Source organism: Lolium rigidum, chromosome 1 (assembly GCF_022539505.1).
Source record: "Lolium rigidum isolate FL_2022 chromosome 1, APGP_CSIRO_Lrig_0.1, whole genome shotgun sequence".
In the NCBI taxonomy this organism is placed as follows: domain Eukaryota; kingdom Viridiplantae; phylum Streptophyta; class Magnoliopsida; order Poales; family Poaceae; genus Lolium; species Lolium rigidum.
The window spans coordinates 22,923,995-22,944,876 of record NC_061508.1 but is presented as its reverse complement, the minus strand read 5'-3'; the positions used below and the strand labels follow the sequence as shown (position 1 = coordinate 22,944,876).

General features: G+C 40.3%; 1 protein-coding gene and 1 long non-coding RNA gene across 4 annotated transcripts; both read left to right on the top strand.

Moving 5' to 3' along the window:
* The first annotated feature begins 676 nt into the window (after positions 1-676).
* LOC124669416 (cysteine synthase-like) lies at positions 677-14,284 on the top strand. Of its 3 annotated transcripts, none has more exons than XM_047206046.1 (7): positions 679-869; positions 973-1,100; positions 12,422-12,504; positions 12,630-12,755; positions 12,860-13,018; positions 13,460-13,653; positions 13,900-14,284. In XM_047206046.1, exons 1-7 carry the CDS (start codon positions 768-770, stop codon positions 14,023-14,025), a joined length of 918 nt encoding a protein of 305 aa, XP_047062002.1. In that variant the 5' UTR covers positions 679-767; the 3' UTR covers positions 14,026-14,284. The 3 variants fall into 3 exon arrangements, with proteins under 3 accessions (XP_047062009.1, XP_047062002.1, XP_047061994.1); XM_047206038.1 differs by having other exon boundaries at positions 12,302-12,504; XM_047206053.1 differs by lacking the exon at positions 13,460-13,653 and having other exon boundaries at positions 677-869; positions 12,302-12,504.
* On the top strand, positions 1,107-12,291 carry LOC124669441. The gene is made up of 3 exons (XR_006992188.1): positions 1,107-1,336; positions 3,552-3,553; positions 12,046-12,291. It is a non-coding gene; the product is annotated as an uncharacterized LOC124669441 (long non-coding RNA).
* Positions 14,285-20,882: the final 6,598 nt, after the last annotated feature.

The window sequence follows — 20,882 nt, the reverse complement described above, 5'->3', positions numbered from 1 at the left end:
GCCCGTGGCAGCATTGTTTTGCCTTTTTTCAAAATTCAGTAAATATCCGCATTTGGTAGCTTGCTATAAATGCAGCGAATATTCGGTGAACATATTAAATTGCCAAACTACTTTTTCATGCGAAGTTGCTTCGAAAAATTACCGCGGGAGGGGGAAAAATCGCAACGCCCGTGGCGGCAGTTTTTTTGCCTTTTTTTTTTGAAAAATCACTAAATATTCGCATTTGGCAGTTTGCTCTAAATGGCGCGAATGTTTAAAAAATATCTTAAATTATGGAACTTTATTTTTTATGCGAATTTGCGACGCAAAATTACTGTGAGAGAGGGAAAAAATAGGTACTGGTACTGTTCAACCGTGTGTCCTGTTCACTACTGTTCACGGACACTGTTCACCGCGGGGCTGCTTTCATGTTGACCGGCACTGTTCACAGCATACTGTGTATCCACCAGCACTGTTCACGGGCATTGTTCATCGCGGTGGTACTGTTCACCGAATCTTCCTGTAGCATCCTGCCAACGTGTTGTGATCTGATTAGCCAAAAAATATATATGAACAGTGCCAGACAATGTGGAGCTGCTCCCAGCGCATCAAAATAGCCAGCTTTTATATAGGTATCTATGTTCGCAATGAGCTCAAAAAACAATAATACAAATTTGGCCATTCGCAGACCAGAGCTGTCACTGTGGTCGCTGCGCTGTTCTGCCCTGTGTGTCTCCTCCCCGTGAGAAGCCAAGAAGCAGGCCAGCGACCTCCGAGCAGCAGCATCCATGGCGCCGTCGGAGGAGCCGGAGGTTGGCAGGAGAGGCGTTCCTTCCCTGCTCGGCGCCGGCGGAATCAGGCAGGAACACATCGCCTCCGACGTCACCCAGGCAAGCCTCAACTACTTCCTCTGTTGATTCTTGTTGTTGCGGAGAAGATAGTTCTCTGGAACCAATGATCTTCTTCTGAGATTGAGGAATTGTTTTGCTTCAGCTCATTGGGTGGACGCCGCTGGTCGAACTGAAGCGGATCGCCGGGAAGGACGGAGTGGGTGCCCGTATCGTCGGCAAGATCGAGGCATACCAGCCACTTTGCTCCGTCAAGGACCGCAGTGCTCTCAGGTGCTATGAGTTTGCTTCTCGTCAGGATTTAGGCTTGTTTATTTTAACAAATCTTTGGGATGGGATTATGCTGCAGAGCTAGCTTGTTTGTGCTAGTTGACCACTTGAGCAAGTGAGGTGGGTGATACTCTACCCGTCCCAAAATAGACGGCATGTTTTTTTGCACGGTCTTTTGATGCACAACTTTAACCACTAATATTTCGTATATTTATTAAAAAAAAATTGACATACTATACGTACTAGTTGAATGCCCGTGCGTTGCTACGAAATGACCAATAAATATGTAGTGACATTGATGATGTCATGTTTTATTTACACATGTATCGTGAAATATTTTAATAGACCGAGAAACATATTTATTTTGCTGCTTCATCCTCAATTTTCTTTGTTTTTTGGGCACACATCTCTCTGAATCTATCTCTCTATTTAGTTGTGATTCTGTGTTGCGGATTTCTTCCTAGTACATGCACAATTGTGCATCCCCTATCGTTAACGAATATTGCCTAGATATGGAATCCCTGCATTATGTATTCATCGACAATAATCTTTGTTTTTCCTTTCATCTGAAATGATGACTACTACTTCACGCCTAATAGCTAGATAGAGTTAGTGATTTAAATACCGCAACTTGACCAAACAGCTAAGCAGCCCGCCACATTTGAAACCTCCTGTTTGGGAGCTCGGTCGAACTTCCCACAAAGGGAATTCTACTAAACTCCATAAAACCTCTAGAATCTTGGGTATATTTCCGGGTCGGAATGTCTTGCTTGGCTAGCAGGATTTTGAGCATAGCATACCAGCAGCACTTCCTCACACGTGGGTTGGATCCGGAAACTGCGAACCCCGGGGGACCATGACATTGGGCGAGCAAATGGAACCATCCAGGGTGTGAAAGTCTAACCGTGGAGGAGAAGTAGGTGGCAACCTGTGGAGGAAGCGACACGGAGGAGGAGGCGACACCCACAACAATAACTTGAAGAGCTAGCGGTACCCATGGCGGCAGACGGCATAGGAGGCATCACCGGCAGTGGCTGGCATGACGTGGACCTCGGGAGGGGACTCAATCCTAAGGAGAATACGCTCCCTCGGAATCTATTGGACATAAAAACTGAAGGGGTGAGGTGATATTCTTTTCAGGGTGTATAACGGGATCCAACAGATTAATACGGATCCAATTTTTGGCTTCCAAACGCACTATTTTTGGATCATACTAAACTTTTTACAGCCAGTAATTTACGATTGGTTAGCTCGTAACACCTTTCTTCCAAACAGGGCCAAAACAGCACAAAAATACCCCTACATATAGAAAAAGATCGACCGGAGCAGTATTACAGCCTGAAATACACACCAGCAGTCTGCCGAAGATCTATCAAAAAAATATTACAATCTCTACTCACTTGGGTATATAAATTGCATGAAGATTGAACATTACTCGAAGTGAAGAAGAAAAATATCTCAATCTATCCAAATGTATGGATCTGTGCTTTTCAATGCAAACATAAAAAAGCACACCCGTTTTGATTACTCGTTCTGGCAACATAGAGAAAAAAGTCTTCTGTACCTTGTTCTTTATAGACTTGTGTGAAATCTAGTGTGCGCTAGATCTGCACCGTAGAGTCACACAATTCAGAAAAAATGAATATGTCAAAAAGGTTTTATCATAGCCTAGATAGGAAAAGAAGAATAAAAGATCAATACTGACGGGAAGACATAGTAATGCTAACTAATTTTGTTTACTAACTACTACATAAATGTTAGCCTTTTTAATTCTTGCTAACCCCAAGCTTCCATTAAGCGGTATGAAAAAATGGAAAACCAGAAACCAGAAACATTAAGTGACATATAGGACTGATAATATTGGAGCAGAGCAACCCACATTCTATTCGTGCTAAGCCATATTATACATTCAAACTACTTGCTTCACACAAAAAAACCTCAAACTACATGTGGATGGATGTGTTACCATAAAGTAAAGGACTAAGAAAGAGAAACCTTATTCATGTGCACATGCTAAGCTAGGTGATGTCCTGATGAATTCTCCTGTTTCTTGCAAACGAGTCCCAACTTTCACGATGCAACTACGAAAAGGTTTGCACCCAAAATTTGAAGTCCAAAACAGGAAACCAAAAAATTCCAGAGATTTTCTATGACCTCTTTCCAGTCACTTGTAAATGATGTTTATGCAAACCTGTAGTCCAAGATTCAGTGGTTTCTCCTCCAAGTTTGAGAACATAGTTCAGTACTTCAGTTCTTTGTTCTTCCATCGTTAATCACATTTACTTCGATCTTTTTTGCTTGACCAAAACTTTCAGCTAAGCTTGAGAATGCAATCGCTTAGCTAAGAGGATGTTTGGTAAACTTCAAGCACTTACATCATTAAAAGGAAGGGAGAGTATATAGATGAATATTACTCCAATCTCCATGGATGCCAGAAGAGAACAAAAAACTAAGATGTAAAGTTGCAAGTTAAAAACAGCAAATTAATTATTGGAGTGTGTGCTAAGAAAAAAATTATAATCAATCCAGGCATATGCATTTATCAATATAGAAATGATTCAATGTAGCAATATCATTTGGCAAGTGCCCAATATACAAATGCATGTGGCATTGTTTCCTTCCTGGAAAGCAAAAGCAATAGTTAGTACCAGAGTTGGGGACATGTGGAAATCAGTTATTCACTTGTTGGGAGAGCCTGGACAGAAAAATATCTTTCAGCTACGCTTGAGACTTACTCCCTTCATTCCAATGAATAAGGAGGTCATGTTTTTCGAGATTTCTCTTTTACCAAGAGATAATCCATGTACATATAGATTAATTGATATAAAATAGGTATCATCGGAAAGCTTTTTATAGGAATGGAGGTAACAATCTTTCAGCTGAGTTTGAAATCTACAACTGAAAGTGACTCCTAGTCCTAGGCACTGTCGCTGCAGTAAACAATTAATCCCGCGAGGAACCTCTCACTAATTGTATAATCTAATAAGAAATCAAGAGTCTTGCCGAACTGTTTGGTAAAGTAGGACTGGTAGCCAAAATAGGAAGAGATGTGAAGTCTGTAGCTCACAACTTAGATGTGTTTGATAGCTGTAGCGACTAATCCATTAGCTTCCTTTAGAGTGTTTTCCTTTATGAACCTTCGGTCTTGTCTAAACTCTTCCCCTTAATTAATGAATAGTGGCAAATCTTTTGCCACTCGTTTAAAAAAAAGCTGTAGCGATTTATCTCGCTAACTGGATAGGTGCTGATACAATTTGGTTGTAAGTGACTACTCTCTCTGATCCATATTAAGTGTCATAAACTTAATATAAAAATTGTACTAAATTTTCGACATTTATTATGAATTGGAGGTAGTACAAAATTCTTTTTTTGGCATGGCCTACAAAAATGTTGTCACTCTGGGCTTAATTAAACCAATCTTCTCACATAAGAAGATATGAACACTTACATGCTAAACATTTGATGCTGTACCAATGCCTCATTTTTGTACTCTTCTCTTGCAAAGATGGTTGATAATCAGCAAAAGCCATGCAAAAACGTTTTCAAGAAAGAAGCACTTAAACAGCAGGGCTGCTGCATACATTCAATAAACTTCAGACTATGTGTTATAAAGCACTGCCTTGCAAGATGGCATCATAAACTGAAAAGAAAACACTAATCTCAGTATGTAAAGAATTAAAGAATACCTCAAGAACGAAAAAATAGAAAGCTATCAACTGAAATAAACAGGAAGAACTGTGAGCTTTCCATGAACAAATTCTGAGAGAAAGGAATCTGCACTATGTAAATTCCAAGAGAAAACCTTCACTTGGTTCATGTACAAATTGCAGCTGTGTAAGAGCTTGTAAATTACCAGATAATTTTACTTATTAAAATGCCAGTGGCTCTGCTTGGGCAAGCAGCAGGTGATGTTTTGCTGTGTAAGGCTCGCCTGAAAACCTCAAACACTGCATTTCTCAGCTTCTAAGGTGAACTTGCTCACGTGCAAACATGGTAGATGCATAGCTCACAAAGAAATGATCGAAGGGCTCATCACAAACAAGATTTAGTATTTTAGCTCTCACCAAAATCGCAGAGATTAGCTTCACATTGTCCCTGAAATAATTTATGGAACATCTCAGTTTTTCTGTAACTTACGGACATATACAAACCGCAAATAAGACAACCATGTAACTTGTTAGACATCATTCAGCCATTAAAGTAAAAACATAACAATCTAACTGAGGATATCAGGAAGGCCTGTCGTTTTATATGATCATGAACAAAACAGTCAAAAATTTCTGGCTTTTGACTACTCGATGTTATATAAAATAAAAATAATAACCTAGGAAATCTGTCAAGAATCATACAAACCAAGGGACATGTTTTGTATGCCAAATTCAGAAGAAAAAAAATGTTCTCGCAGTCAGCACATTAAACAGAACCATAAATGCAGAGTACCTGATAACTTAGATATTTCCCAAAGGCTGAAGCAGACATTGCAGAGCATGGTTCTGCTGTTCGTATCCTTCTGTTGTTTTCATTTTTTTGGCATTCTTGGATCAACATAAGATTAATTACACTCGACAAAAATTAAAATTGGAAAACTACCTGAAAAAAGATGTTGTGGAATTACACTCGACATCGATGAGCCGGCCAGGTGGTGCTCGAGGCAGAAGGCTGAGACAAAAAAAAAAGGGATGTAACGTGAAGTCGTCATCATCCGAGATGGGAAAAATACGTGGTGGTGCCGAACTCTCGATCTCGTCCACATAAGATCGAAGTGACAACACCTAGTCGGCGCCTGAACGTGGAGAACCATGGCCTCTCTCTGGACACAACAGCGGGAGGAGAGAGGAAACCATGCCATGCAGACGTGAGAGGAGGAAGAAGGGCGGCGCGCAGGAGATGAGATGAGGGACAATCAAAGCTGCGATTATATTCAGTACAAATATGCGGATCATGAAGAACAAAGAAAGGAAACAGATCAAATATTGACAAGTGTAAATTGATTTGATACGGTCTCAACTTTCCAAACTTATATTGGACGTGATTGTTTCCTTGATTTGGACGTGATTGCTTCCTTGATTATGACGATCTGATCAATGACTATCATTCTCCAAATGTTTGGTGAACATTTTTTATGGTGATCAACGGTTAGGATTGCTCCAATGTTTGATGTCAAAGTGCACACCATCCCCAACTGCAATATAATAGTAAAGATTTATTCGATAATATTTTTTAGGCTAGATATGGTACGGAGTAGCATATTTGGTACAAGGAATGAGGCAAGTAAAGATTGATTTGATACAATAAACAGATAGTGAGCTGATGAAAGTAAATGCAGAGCGCTTGAAAATGTTTCCGATCTTTGTACCGTGATTGATTGAGACCATGATTGCCGTGAGCGTTTGGAATGTCTGATACTTTTACTTGGCAAGAAAATATATCTTTCCTAATTAATTGATAGCGTGATTGAGTATACCATGATTGCTACGAAATTAGATCCGACAAAACGGAGACCGTGAGATTACATTGGACGGACAGGATGCTCCGAATGACGACCATCAAACGCGTTGAGTGTCAAACGACCAACTCCAATTTAATAGTAAAGACTAGTTGAATGCCCGTGCGTTGCTACGAAATGACCAATAAATATGTAGTGACATTGATGATGTCATGTTTTATTTACACATGTATCGCGAAATATTTTAATAGACCGAGAAACATATTTATTTTGCTGCTTCATCCTCAATTTTCTTTGTTTTTTGGGCACACATCTCTCTGAATCTATCTCTCTATTTAGTTGTGATTCTGTGTTGCGGATTTCTTCCTAGTACATGCACAATTGTGCATCCCCTATCGTTAACGAATATTGCCTAGATATGGAATCCCTGCATTATGTATTCATCGACAATAATCTTTGTTTTTCCTTTCATCTGAAATGATGACTACTACTTCACGCCTAATAGCTAGATAGAGTTAGTGATTTAAATACCGCAACTTGACCAAACAGCTAAGCAGCCCGCCACATTTGAAACCTCCTGTTTGGGAGCTCGGTCGAACTTCCCACAAAGGGAATTCTACTAAACTCCATAAAACCTCTAGAATCTTGGGTATATTTCCGGGTCGGAATGTCTTGCTTGGCTAGCAGGATTTTGAGCATAGCATACCAGCAGCACTTCCTCACACGTGGGTTGGATCCGGAAACTGCGAACCCCGGGGGACCATGACATTGGGCGAGCAAATGGAACCATCCAGGGTGTGAAAGTCTAACCGTGGAGGAGAAGTAGGTGGCAACCTGTGGAGGAAGCGACACGGAGGAGGAGGCGACACCCACAACAATAACTTGAAGAGCTAGCGGTACCCATGGCGGCAGACGGCATAGGAGGCATCACCGGCAGTGGCTGGCATGACGTGGACCTCGGGAGGGGACTCAATCCTAAGGAGAATACGCTCCCTCGGAATCTATTGGACATAAAAACTGAAGGGGTGAGGTGATATTCTTTTCAGGGTGTATAACGGGATCCAACAGATTAATACGGATCCAATTTTTGGCTTCCAAACGCACTATTTTTGGATCATACTAAACTTTTTACAGCCAGTAATTTACGATTGGTTAGCTCGTAACACCTTTCTTCCAAACAGGGCCAAAACAGCACAAAAATACCCCTACATATAGAAAAAGATCGACCGGAGCAGTATTACAGCCTGAAATACACACCAGCAGTCTGCCGAAGATCTATCAAAAAAATATTACAATCTCTACTCACTTGGGTATATAAATTGCATGAAGATTGAACATTACTCGAAGTGAAGAAGAAAAAAATCTCAATCTATCCAAATGTATGGATCTGTGCTTTTCAATGCAAACATAAAAAAGCACACCCATTTTGATTACTCGTTCTGGCAACATAGAGAAAAAAGTCTTCTGTACCTTGTTCTTTATAGACTTGTGTGAAATCTAGTGTGCGCTAGATCTGCACCGTAGAGTCACACAATTCAGAAAAAATGAATATGTCAAAAAGGTTTTATCATAGCCTAGATAGGAAAAGAAGAATAAAAGATCAATACTGACGGGAAGACATAGTAATGCTAACTAATTTTGTTTACTAACTACTACATAAATGTTAGCCTTTTTAATTCTTGCTAACCCCAAGCTTCCATTAAGCGGTATGAAAAAATGGAAAACCAGAAACCAGAAACATTAAGTGACATATAGGACTGATAATATTGGAGCAGAGCAACCCACATTCTATTCGTGCTAAGCCATATTATACATTCAAACTACTTGCTTCACACAAAAAAACCTCAAACTACATGTGGATGGATGTGTTACCATAAAGTAAAGGACTAAGAAAGAGAAACCTTATTCATGTGCACATGCTAAGCTAGGTGATGTCCTGATGAATTCTCCTGTTTCTTGCAAACGAGTCCCAACTTTCACGATGCAACTACGAAAAGGTTTGCACCCAAAATTTGAAGTCCAAAACAGGAAACCAAAAAATTCCAGAGATTTTCTATGACCTCTTTCCAGTCACTTGTAAATGATGTTTATGCAAACCTGTAGTCCAAGATTCAGTGGTTTCTCCTCCAAGTTTGAGAACATAGTTCAGTACTTCAGTTCTTTGTTCTTCCATCGTTAATCACATTTACTTCGATCTTTTTTGCTTGACCAAAACTTTCAGCTAAGCTTGAGAATGCAATCGCTTAGCTAAGAGGATGTTTGGTAAACTTCAAGCACTTACATCATTAAAAGGAAGGGAGAGTATATAGATGAATATTACTCCAATCTCCATGGATGCCAGAAGAGAACAAAAAACTAAGATGTAAAGTTGCAAGTTAAAAACAGCAAATTAATTATTGGAGTGTGTGCTAAGAAAAAAATTATAATCAATCCAGGCATATGCATTTATCAATATAGAAATGATTCAATGTAGCAATATCATTTGGCAAGTGCCCAATATACAAATGCATGTGGCATTGTTTCCTTCCTGGAAAGCAAAAGCAATAGTTAGTACCAGAGTTGGGGACATGTGGAAATCAGTTATTCACTTGTTGGGAGAGCCTGGACAGAAAAATATCTTTCAGCTACGCTTGAGACTTACTCCCTTCATTCCAATGAATAAGGAGGTCATGTTTTTCGAGATTTCTCTTTTACCAAGAGATAATCCATGTACATATAGATTAATTGATATAAAATAGGTATCATCAGAAAGCTTTTTATAGGAATGGAGGTAACAATCTTTCAGCTGAGTTTGAAATCTACAACTGAAAGTGACTCCTAGTCCTAGGCACTGTCGCTGCAGTAAACAATTAATCCCGCGAGGAACCTCTCACTAATTGTATAATCTAATAAGAAATCAAGAGTCTTGCCGAACTGTTTGGTAAAGTAGGACTGGTAGCCAAAATAGGAAGAGATGTGAAGTCTGTAGCTCACAACTTAGATGTGTTTGATAGCTGTAGCGACTAATCCATTAGCTTCCTTTAGAGTGTTTTCCTTTATGAACCTTCGGTCTTGTCTAAACTCTTCCCCTTAATTAATGAATAGTGGCAAATCTTTTGCCACTCGTTTAAAAAAAAAAAGCTGTAGCGATTTATCTGCTAACTGGATAGGTGCTGATACAATTTGGTTGTAAGTGACTACTCTCTCTGATCCATATTAAGTGTCATAAACTTAATATAAAAATTGTACTAAATTTTCGACATTTATTATGAATTGGAGGTAGTACAAAATTCTTTTTTTGGCATGGCCTACAAAAATGTTGTCACTCTGGGCTTAATTAAACCAATCTTCTCACATAAGAAGATATGAACACTTACATGCTAAACATTTGATGCTGTACCAATGCCTCATTTTTGTACTCTTCTCTTGCAAAGATGGTTGATAATCAGCAAAAGCCATGCAAAAACGTTTTCAAGAAAGAAGCACTTAAACAGCAGGGCTGCTGCATACATTCAATAAACTTCAGACTATGTGTTATAAAGCACTGCCTTGCAAGATGGCATCATAAACTGAAAAGAAAACACTAATCTCAGTATGTAAAGAATTAAAGAATACCTCAAGAACGAAAAAATAGAAAGCTATCAACTGAAATAAACAGGAAGAACTGTGAGCTTTCCATGAACAAATTCTGAGAGAAAGGAATCTGCACTATGTAAATTCCAAGAGAAAACCTTCACTTGGTTCATGTACAAATTGCAGCTGTGTAAGAGCTTGTAAATTACCAGATAATTTTACTTATTAAAATGCCAGTGGCTCTGCTTGGGCAAGCAGCAGGTGATGTTTTGCTGTGTAAGGCTCGCCTGAAAACCTCAAACACTGCATTTCTCAGCTTGTAAGGTGAACTTGCTCACGTGCAAACATGGTAGATGCATAGCTCACAAAGAAATGATCGAAGGGCTCATCACAAACAAGATTTAGTATTTTAGCTCTCACCAAAATCGCAGAGATTAGCTTCACATTGTCCCTGAAATAATTTATGGAACATCTCAGTTTTTCACGTAACTTACGGACATATACAAACCGCAAATAAGACAACCATGTAACTTGTTAGACATCATTCAGCCATTAAAGTAAAAACATAACAATCTAACCGAGGATATCGGGAAGGCCTGTCGTTTTATATGATCATGAACAAAACAGTCAAAAATTTCTGGCTTTTGACTACTCGATGTTATATAAAATAAAAATAATAACCTAGGAAATCTGTCAAGAATCATACAAACCAAGGGACATGTTTTGTATGCCAAATTCAGAAGAAAAAAATGTTCTCGCAGTCAGCACATTAAACAGAACCATAAATGCAGAGTACCCGATAACTTAGATATTTCCCAAAGGCTGAAGCAGACATTGCAGAGCATGGTTCTGCTGTTCGTATCCTTCTGTTGTTTTCATTTTTTTGGCATTCTTGGATCAACATAAGATTAATTACACTCGACAAAAATTAAAATTGGAAAACTAAATGAAAAAAGATGTTGTGGAATTACACTCGACATCGATGAGCCGGCCAGGTGGTGCTCGAGGCAGAAGGCTGAGACAAAAAAAAAAGGGATGTAACGTGAAGTCGTCATCATCCGAGATGGGAAAAAATACGTGGTGGTGCCGAACTCTCGATCTCGTCCACATAAGATCGAAGTGACAACACCTAGTCGGCGCCTGAACGTGGAGAACCATGGCCTCTCTCTGGACACAACAGCGGGAGGAGAGAGGAAACCATGCCATGCAGACGTGAGAGGAGGAAGAAGGGCGGCACGCAGGAGATGAGATGAGGGACAATCAAAGCTGCGATTATATTCAGTACAAATATGCGGATCATGAAGAACAAAGAAAGGAAACAGATCAAATATTGACAAGTGTAAATTGATTTGATACGGTCTCAACTTTCCAAACTTATATTGGACGTGATTGTTTCCTTGATTTGGACGTGATTGCTTCCTTGATTATGACGATCTGATCAATGACTATCATTCTCCAAATGTTTGGTGAACATTTTTTATGGTGATCAACGGTTAGGATTGCTCCAATGTTTGATGTCAAAGTGCACACCATCCCCAACTGCAATATAATAGTAAAGATTTATTCGATAATATTTTTTAGGCTAGATATGGTACGGAGTAGCATATTTGGTACAAGGAATGAGGCAAGTAAAGATTGATTTGATACAATAAACAGATAGTGAGCTGATGAAAGTAAATGCAGAGCGCTTGAAAATGTTTCCGATCTTTGTACCGTGATTGATTGAGACCATGATTGCCGTGAGCGTTTGGAATGTCTGATACTTTTACTTGGCAAGAAAATATATCTTTCCTAATTAATTGATAGCGTGATTGAGTATACCATGATTGCTACGAAATTAGATCCGACAAAACGGAGACCGTGAGATTACATTGGACGGACAGGATGCTCCGAATGACGACCATCAAACGCGTTGAGTGTCAAACGACCAACTCCAATTTAATAGTAAAGATAAATCGAGATCAAAGTTATGAGTTTGTTGACCAGCGAAATTTAAGGGCCCTTATATTTTGGGACAGAGGGGGTTACAGTTAAGCTAGGATACTGAACCTCAGTAAGCCACCATTTTTACTGTTTAGTTATACAGACTTGTGGTAGCAATCACGACGAAGTAATTTAAACTCATTTCCCGGCAGCACATATAGTAAGTATTAGGGATTATGAACTTATGTTGTTCCTATTCCATATTTCTTTATGTTTTCTTCAGGATGATTGAAGATGCTGAAGAGAAAGGGTTGATTACACCCGGAGTCACAACTCTAGTAGAGCCGACTAGCGGCAACTTAGGGCTAGGATTGATTCTCATTGCTCTGAGCAAAGGCTACAGGTTCGTCGCTGTGATGCCGGCCCAATACTCGCTTGATAAACAGATGTTGTTGAGATACATGGGTGCTGAGGTGTACTTAACCGGTAAGATGGATAGTTAGCATCAGCGTAGCTTCTTCCTGTCGCAAGGATAGACAAATGTTTACTTGCTTGGTTAGGTCTGATTTTTCTTACAATTACTATGATTTATATTCGTGACCACATGGCAGATCCAGCGCTCAGGTTTCCAGGACAAGTCGCCAAGGTCGAACAGCTCAAGAAAGAATTACCAAAGGTGCATGTTCTTAATCAGTTCGCGAATCCAGCTAATCCTGAGGCACACATCAGATGGACTGGTACTGTCTCAAGATGACATGACATATGATGTTCACAAGAAAGGAGTACTTCCATATTGACCTATGTTTGAAAGTTAGTTCCTAAGGATGTATCACATTTTCAGGGCCTGAGATTTGGAACGATACTGCTGGCAAGGTGGACATTTTTGTTGCCGGTTCAGGCTCAGGAGGTACGGTATCTGGTGTTGGTAAGTATCTGAAGATGCAAAACCCAGATGTGAAGATCATCTGTGTGGAACCTGCAGAGAGCCCTGTCATTTCAGGTAAATAATCTGATGTTCAACTTTAAAATAAAGATCCCCTTCATAACCCTTGGAAATCGTCATTAATGCTTGCTTAGTACATAAATAATTTGCTTGGCATCTATATTTTCCATAAAAATGGACTGCTTATTTTTTCCATCGTGATTCTAAATCTGCTATGTGTTTACTTGTCGGTCCATTAGATTCACATGTCATCATTTTATCCAAAGTATTTTCCTTGTCATCTGAAAAGGATTGTATTCACTTGTTAGGTAACAGATAGTGCCAATAAATTGTGCTTCGTTATAGCAACATGATTGGAACCTGTTGACCACATAGTTATATATGGATCAAAACTTGTTCAGATTGTGTGGTACCAGTTATTAAAATCACTGGAACAACAACAAGATAGTACGTCAGTGATATTGGCACACTTTTGTGTACTTGCGTGGCATTGTTCAGGTGGGGAACCAGGCAAGCATGAAATCCAGGGACTGGGACCAGGATTCTTACCTGAGATCTTGGACACCTCAGTCATCGACGAAGTGGTCACTGTGACCACTGGGGACGCAATGGCAAATGCTAGGAGGTTGGCAATGGAAGAAGGACTACTTGTGGGCATATCTTCTGGAGCAAACTTGGCAGCTTGTCTGAAGGTTCACATCTAATTCTAATTTACTTTTTTCTCTGTACTTGGGAAAAAGGCTTTGATGTTGATGTCGAGTTGTCGTTTATGTTAGGGTTAATAGGAAGTGCCAGTTTTGATTCGAGAATATACTGAATTTACGTTTAAAAATAAAAAATAAAGAAAGAAACTGGTTATTAGCTTTGTTTTGAGTTTCTGTTAAATGTTGATCTCCTTCTGGTCTTCAATAACCCTTCAAAGTCAAATCTATTTCTAGATCGCAGCGAGAGAAGAGAACACGGGGAAGATGATTGTGACCATGTTCCCAAGCGGGGGCGAGAGGTACATGGACTCACACCTCTTTGCAGCAGTAAGAGAGGAGTGTATTGCCATGACGTTTTGATCTCACACCTCATAATAATATATATGGTTGTGTGAATGAAGAGATGCACATGCCGCATCTTGCTACGGAGCTCATCTACAAGGAACTATAAGTTGTTGTTAGTTTCTCAACGAATGTCCATGAACGTATTACCATATCATCTGATGCCACGGCAACACCGAAACAAAATATCTATGTTTCTGAATATAAATGTACCCAAAAAATTGGCATATGCGAGAATTTGTGCTTTGTTATCTTAGAGAATTGTGATATATTGCCTCCGACCTCTCCATCCGCTAGTACAGAACAAGTCTTCACAAATAGTTGAAATAACACGTCGCACACGATAAACCTTACCGCCACTATGTAATAGTGACGATGGTTCTCTACAGCGCACACGATTTAGTTAACCGTGTGCGATGGAGTCTCCATTCGCACACGCTTCTTTGCAGGAAAGCGATAGCGATAGAAATGACCATCACAAAAGATTTGCTATACCATTTCGTCAGCGCATTACAAGATCATAAACGAGTATTGTCGAACTAGGCGCATGTGTTGTATCTAGATGGCACACGTTTGCTTCAACCATCTGTATGATTTCAGCAAACAACAGACGTTTACATATGTAACAAGCAATACCAAGTTGAATCCAGTAGCCCATAACTCAAAATCGAATACAAATACATTAGCAAGAATCATTTATATTTGCTTGTACATTACATACACCACATGTATATATGTATCTCAACATAAATTTAGTTGCTAGCTATATAAATGTGAGATCTGCAAAAATAGTACCTCTAATATTGATGTGTCACCTCCATCCAGCCTCTGGTTCCACCTTCTACTTCTTGTGCCTCTAGCATCTGTGGTAGGAAGGAGATTGTGTTTCGAGATAGAAGTCTTAACCTCCCATTTTCCTCAAGCTTAGCTAGGAGAGCGATCCCATATGCATGCATTTTCACCAGCACTAATATGCATGCAATACTCCGCATCACAAAATTCTTGGCACAAGCACACATAATATCGTTGGAGTTAGACATAAAAATGGACAAGTTAAAATTAAATAAATTCAAGTTTAAATGATTTGTTATTCTTACTCAGAGATGATTGTGCAAAGCCGAGGCTGTCCGATTTTTATGCAGTGTGACCAAAATAATATCCCTATTATAATAAGGTAGTTCGACTTAAATACTTGAAACATATAGGAAAAGTATTAATATGTAGGTCTACCAAGATTACACAATAGAACATATAGATAGAACATGCATAAATATCTACCTAGATTACACAATAAAAAGAACATATAGATCGATCATAAAGATCTACCTATCTTACACAGTAGAATATATAGATTGAACATACAATTCTACCTAGCCTACACAGTAAAACATATAAAAATAGTACATCCATGCTATAAACATCTATGATATAAGCTGGAATCTATTCTTACATTCGAACAAAAGTAATTGGACTTATAATCTATAGATAGATCCATTTTTTCTAGTGGATCTGTGCTATAAACAAAAGGTAAACATGCAAAAGCTAAGAGTGTAAACCTGAGGGAATATGAGTCGACATTACCGGAGGTTTTGGCGGCATGTCCGTGCGAGGTGGAGCGCAAGGACGGGTCCAGTCATGGTGGAGGGCATGGACGAGCCGGATTGACCGGCTGTGTCGGCGATATATCCGGCCTACGAGCGCATGGATCGGCGCGACTCCACGACCAACATGCCAGATAGTAGGTCAGCGGCACTCCGGCAAGGAACATCTCTAGCCAGAAGCTAGCTCTTCCGCCTTGCCGACCATGTGATTTTTCCTAGGACCAGTCGTGGTCATATGGAGGGGAGGGGGGCTATGGAGTGGAATAAAATTGATAAGGTCGCTGGTCCTTATTTATACAAAAAAAATAGTTTGTAGGTTCTTGGTTTGTGGGGCCGCGACAAGCCCACATAGCACACACGATTCATATATGTATACCTGTTTGCATTGTGGACACCTCGCAAACGGTTTTTCTTGGATAGCCGTGTGACATACTATTTCTACAATTTGTTTTCGATTTTTCACCCAGCCCCGTCGATGGGCACATTCGATCAACTCGACCGAACAGGGGGCCCAAATTCTCGTGGGCCCTAAATACATGGTACTTTAGTTCGTGTGGCACAAGCCCATCACGTTGTCTAACTTGTCTTGATCACAATCAGGAGGGACACACGGAGTCGCAGATTGAACGAGGTTTGTGTTTTGCCGTTTCCGCTTCGGCAGTTTCCCCCTAGGAATTCCCTCGTGAGCCGCTTCACACCGTCGACCATGCCCCAGATTTCTTCTCTTGTTGTCTCAGATGCAGCAGATCGAGCCCCTGCTCCATCGTTCACTTCTCTCACGAGTTTCATCCAATAAATTATTGAGCAAGTGGTTTCTGAGAGGATCATTAGCAAATGAGGGTTTCAATGACCGGATACATATTAGCATTAGCCTTCAACAACATGAAACTAGCAAAGAACATGTCACAAATATGAGTACATGGTATGACTTTCGTATGAGGTTGCAGGATAATCAAACAATTAATAAAGTCACTCAACGAGAACTGGAAAAGGAAAGGAAGCATTGGAGAAAAGTTTTATACATGTTTCTCTTGATTGTACAATTTCTGGAGAACATAACATAGCATTTTGTGGCACTGATAGCAAGTTATACCAAGACATAAATGGTAATTTCTTGGGATTGGTTCAAATTTTGGCTAAATTTGACTCGATTATGCAAGATCGTGTTGACCGAATTACCAATGATAGAATTCGTGATTATTATCCTTGTCCTTCCATCCGGAAATGATGTGACAACTATGTTAGCTACTAGATGTAAACAAGGCAAAAATTACTTCTTAGTTATTCATGATTGTACTCCTGATGTAAGCCACAAAGAACAAATGCCTTTGATAATAAGGTATGTTGATGCATCTTCTGAATCTTTCTTACAATTTTTGGATGTCTAATGCCACCGGGCAAGGATTGTTTGATGCCTTACAAGATGAACCGATCAAAGATGTTTGAACTTGATATAAATAATGTGAGAGGACAAGCATACCACAATGGGTCGAATATGAAAGGAAACCATCAAGGGGTACAAAGGAAACTTTTGAATATAAATCCCAGAGATTTTTATTCAGATTGTGGTTGAATATAAATCTATTGGTCCTGTTGATATTCTGATTTTTTTGGAGAAGCACCGCTTTTATCCTTTTGCTAATATTGCATACACAATTTTGTTAACCATTCTTGTTAGGGATTTCTATTTTCGTGCCCTCAAGTCCTTAGTTGTACTCAGTTTTCCCCAGCCCCTTAGTTTTTCCTCAGTTTTCCCCTCCTCTAGTTTGGAAGACGCACAAGTGCTGGAACGGCCGGTAGCCGTCGGGTCGGAGGCCTTGACCGTTAGTCCGACCGGGTGGGGCCGCGAGAGGGCAGCTCCTCCCCGACCGTCTCGTGCCGACGGGTAGGGTCGGGGAGACACGTCGGAGCAGCCATCCATCTATCGCTGACATGTGGGCCGTTTTATTTCATGATTTTATACGTGGTGCTTCCAATGACAAATGAGGCCGCTCTATAGGGCTGCCGCAGCCAATGACCAGTGGGGTCGTATATTTTTCAGGAAAAGACATATATTGCCGCTCTGTGGGGCTGCCGCAGCCAATGACCAGTGGGGTCGTCTATTTATTTAGAGAAAAGCATATATTGCAACTCGGTGGGGCCTCCGCAGCCAATGACCGGTGGAGTCGTCTATTTTTCAGGAAAAGACATATATTGCCGCTCTGTGGGGCTGCCGCAGCCAATGACCAGTGGGGTCGTGTATTTATTTAGAGAAAAGCATATATTGCAGCTCGGTGGGGCCTCCGCAGCCAATGACCAGTGGGGTCGTATATTTTTCAGGAAAAGACATATATTGCCGCTCTGTGGGGCTGCCTGATGTCTACGGGTGCTTCTATTCTTGTAGACAGTGTTGGGTCTCCAAGAGCAGAGGTTTGCAGAACAGCAGCAAGTTTCCCTTAAGTGGATTACCCAAGGTTTATCGAACTCAGGGAGGAAGAGGTCAAAGATATCCCTCTCATGCAACCCTGCAACCACGAAGCAAGAAGTCTCTTGTGTCCCCAACACACCTAATAGGTGTACTAGTTCGGCGAAGAGATAGTGAAATACAAGTGGTATGAATGAATATGAGCGAGTAGTACGGCGCCGAGAAAATAGCTCGGCTGGCGTGCGGTTGATGGTAGTAATATTGCGGGAAGTAAACATGCAGCGATAACGCAGCGAGTAGTAATTCGATAAAACGGTAACAAGCAGTGATAGCGAGTATTTAGGAACAAGGCCTAGGGATTAGACTTTCACTAGTGGACACTCTCAACATTGATCACATAACAGAATAGATAAATGCATACTCTACACTCTCTTGTTGGATGATGAACACATTGCGTAGGATTACACGAACCCTCAATGCCGGAGTTAACAAGCTCCACAATCAATGTTCATATTTTAGTAACCTTAGAGTGCAAGAAAGATCAATACGACTAAACCAAGTACTAGCATAGCATGCACACTGTCACCTTCATGCTTATGTAGGAGGAATAATACACATCAATACTATCATAGCAATAGTTAACTTCGCAATCTACAAGAGATCATGATCATAGCATAAACCAAGTACTAACACGGATGCACACACTGTCACCATTACATCGTGCAGGAGGAATAAAACTACTTTAATAACATTGCTAGAGTAGCACATAGACAAATTGTGATACAAAACTCATATGAATCTCAATCATGTAAGGCAGCTCATGAGATCATTGTATTGAAGTACATAGGAGAGAGATGAACCACATAGCTACCGGTACAGCCCCGAGCCTCGATGGAGAACTACTCCCTCCTCATGGGAGCAGCGGCGGTGATGAAGATGGCGGTGGAGATGGCAGCGGTGTCGATGGAGAAGCCTTCCGGGGCACTTCCCCGTCCGGCAGGGTGCCGGAACAGAGACTCCTGTCCCCCAGATATTGGCTTCGCGATGGCGGCGGCTCTGGAAGGTTTCGCGTACCGTGGCTTCCTCTGTCAGGGTTTTCGATGCAGGGGCTTTATATAGGCGAAAGGGCAGCGTCGGAGGGTCGAAGAGGCGGCGACACCATAGGGGGGCGCGGCCAGGGCCCAGGCCGTGCCACCCTATCATCTGGGGCCCACAGGGCCCCCCTCTGGCGGCTCTCGGATGTTCTGGATGCTTCCGGGCAAAATAGGAACCTGGGCGTTGATTTCGTCCAATTCGAGAATATTTCGTTACTAGGATTTACTGAAACCAAAAACAGCAGAAAACGAGAAGCGGCACTTCGGCATCTTGTTAATAGGTTAGTTCCGGAAAATGCGTAAATACGACATATAATGTGCATAAAACATGTAGGTATCATCAATAAAGTAGCATGGAACATAAGAAATTATCGATACGTTGGAGACGTATCAGCATCCCCAAGCTTAGTTACTGCTCGTCCCGAGCGAGGTAAAACGATAACAAAGATAATTTCTTAAGTGACATGCCATCATAATCTTGATCATACTATTTGTAAATATATGTAATGAATGCAGCGATCAAAACAATGGTAATGACATGAGTAAACAACTGAATCATAAAGCAAAGACTTTTCATGAATAGTACTTCAAGACAAGCATCAATAAGTCTTGCATAAGAGTTAACTCATAAAGCAATAAATCAAAGTAAAGGTATTGAAGCAACACAAAGGAAGATTAAGTTTCAGCGGTTGCTTTCAACTTATAACATGTATATCTCATGGATATTATCAACATAGAGTAATATAACAAATGCAATATGCAAGTATGTAGGAATCAATGCACAGTTCACACAAGTGTTTGCTTCTTAGGTGGAGGGAGATAGGTGAACTGACTCAACAATAAAAGTAAAAGAATGGTCCTTCAAAGAGGAAAGCATCGATTGCTATATTTGTGCTAGAGATTTTATTTTGAAAACATAAAGAGAGCATAAAAATAAAGTTTTGAGAGGTGTTTGTTGTTGTCAACGAATGGTAGTGGGCACTCTAACTACCTCATCAACCAGACTTTCAAGAGCGGCTCCCATGAAGGACGTTATCTCTACCGGCAAGGTAGATCATCCCTCTTCTCTTTTGTTTACACATGTACTTTAGTTTAGTTTTTCTTTATTTATGGATGACACTCCTCCCAACCTTTTGCTTACACAAGCCATGGCTAACCGAATCCTCGGGTGCCTTCCAACATTCACATACCATGGAGGAGTATCTATTTGCAAAATTAAGTTGCTTACTGATGAATCAGAGCAAAACATGTGAAGAGAATTATTAATGAAAGTTAATTAATTGGGGCTGGGAACCCCATTGCCAGCTCTTTTTGCAAAATTATTGGATAAGCGGATGTGCCACTAGTCCATTGTGAAAGTCTGTCAAAAGTAAATGACAAGATCGAAAGATAAAACACCACATACTTCTTCATGAGCTATAGAACATTGACACAAATCAGAGGTGATAAATTTTGAATTGTTTAAAGGTAGCACTCAAGCAATTTACTTTGGAATGGCGGAGAAATACCATGTAGTAGGTAGGTATGGTGGACACAAATGGCATAGTGGTTGGCTCAAGGATTTTGGATGCATGAGAAGTATTCCCTCTCGATACAAGGTTTAGGCTAGCAAGGTTATTTAAAACAAACACAAGGATGAACGGTGCAGCAAAACTCACATAAAAGACATATTGTAAACATTATAAGACTTTACACCGTCTTCCTTGTTGTTCAAAACTCAATACTAGATATTATCTAGACCTTAGAGAGACCAAATATGCAAATCAAATTTTAGCA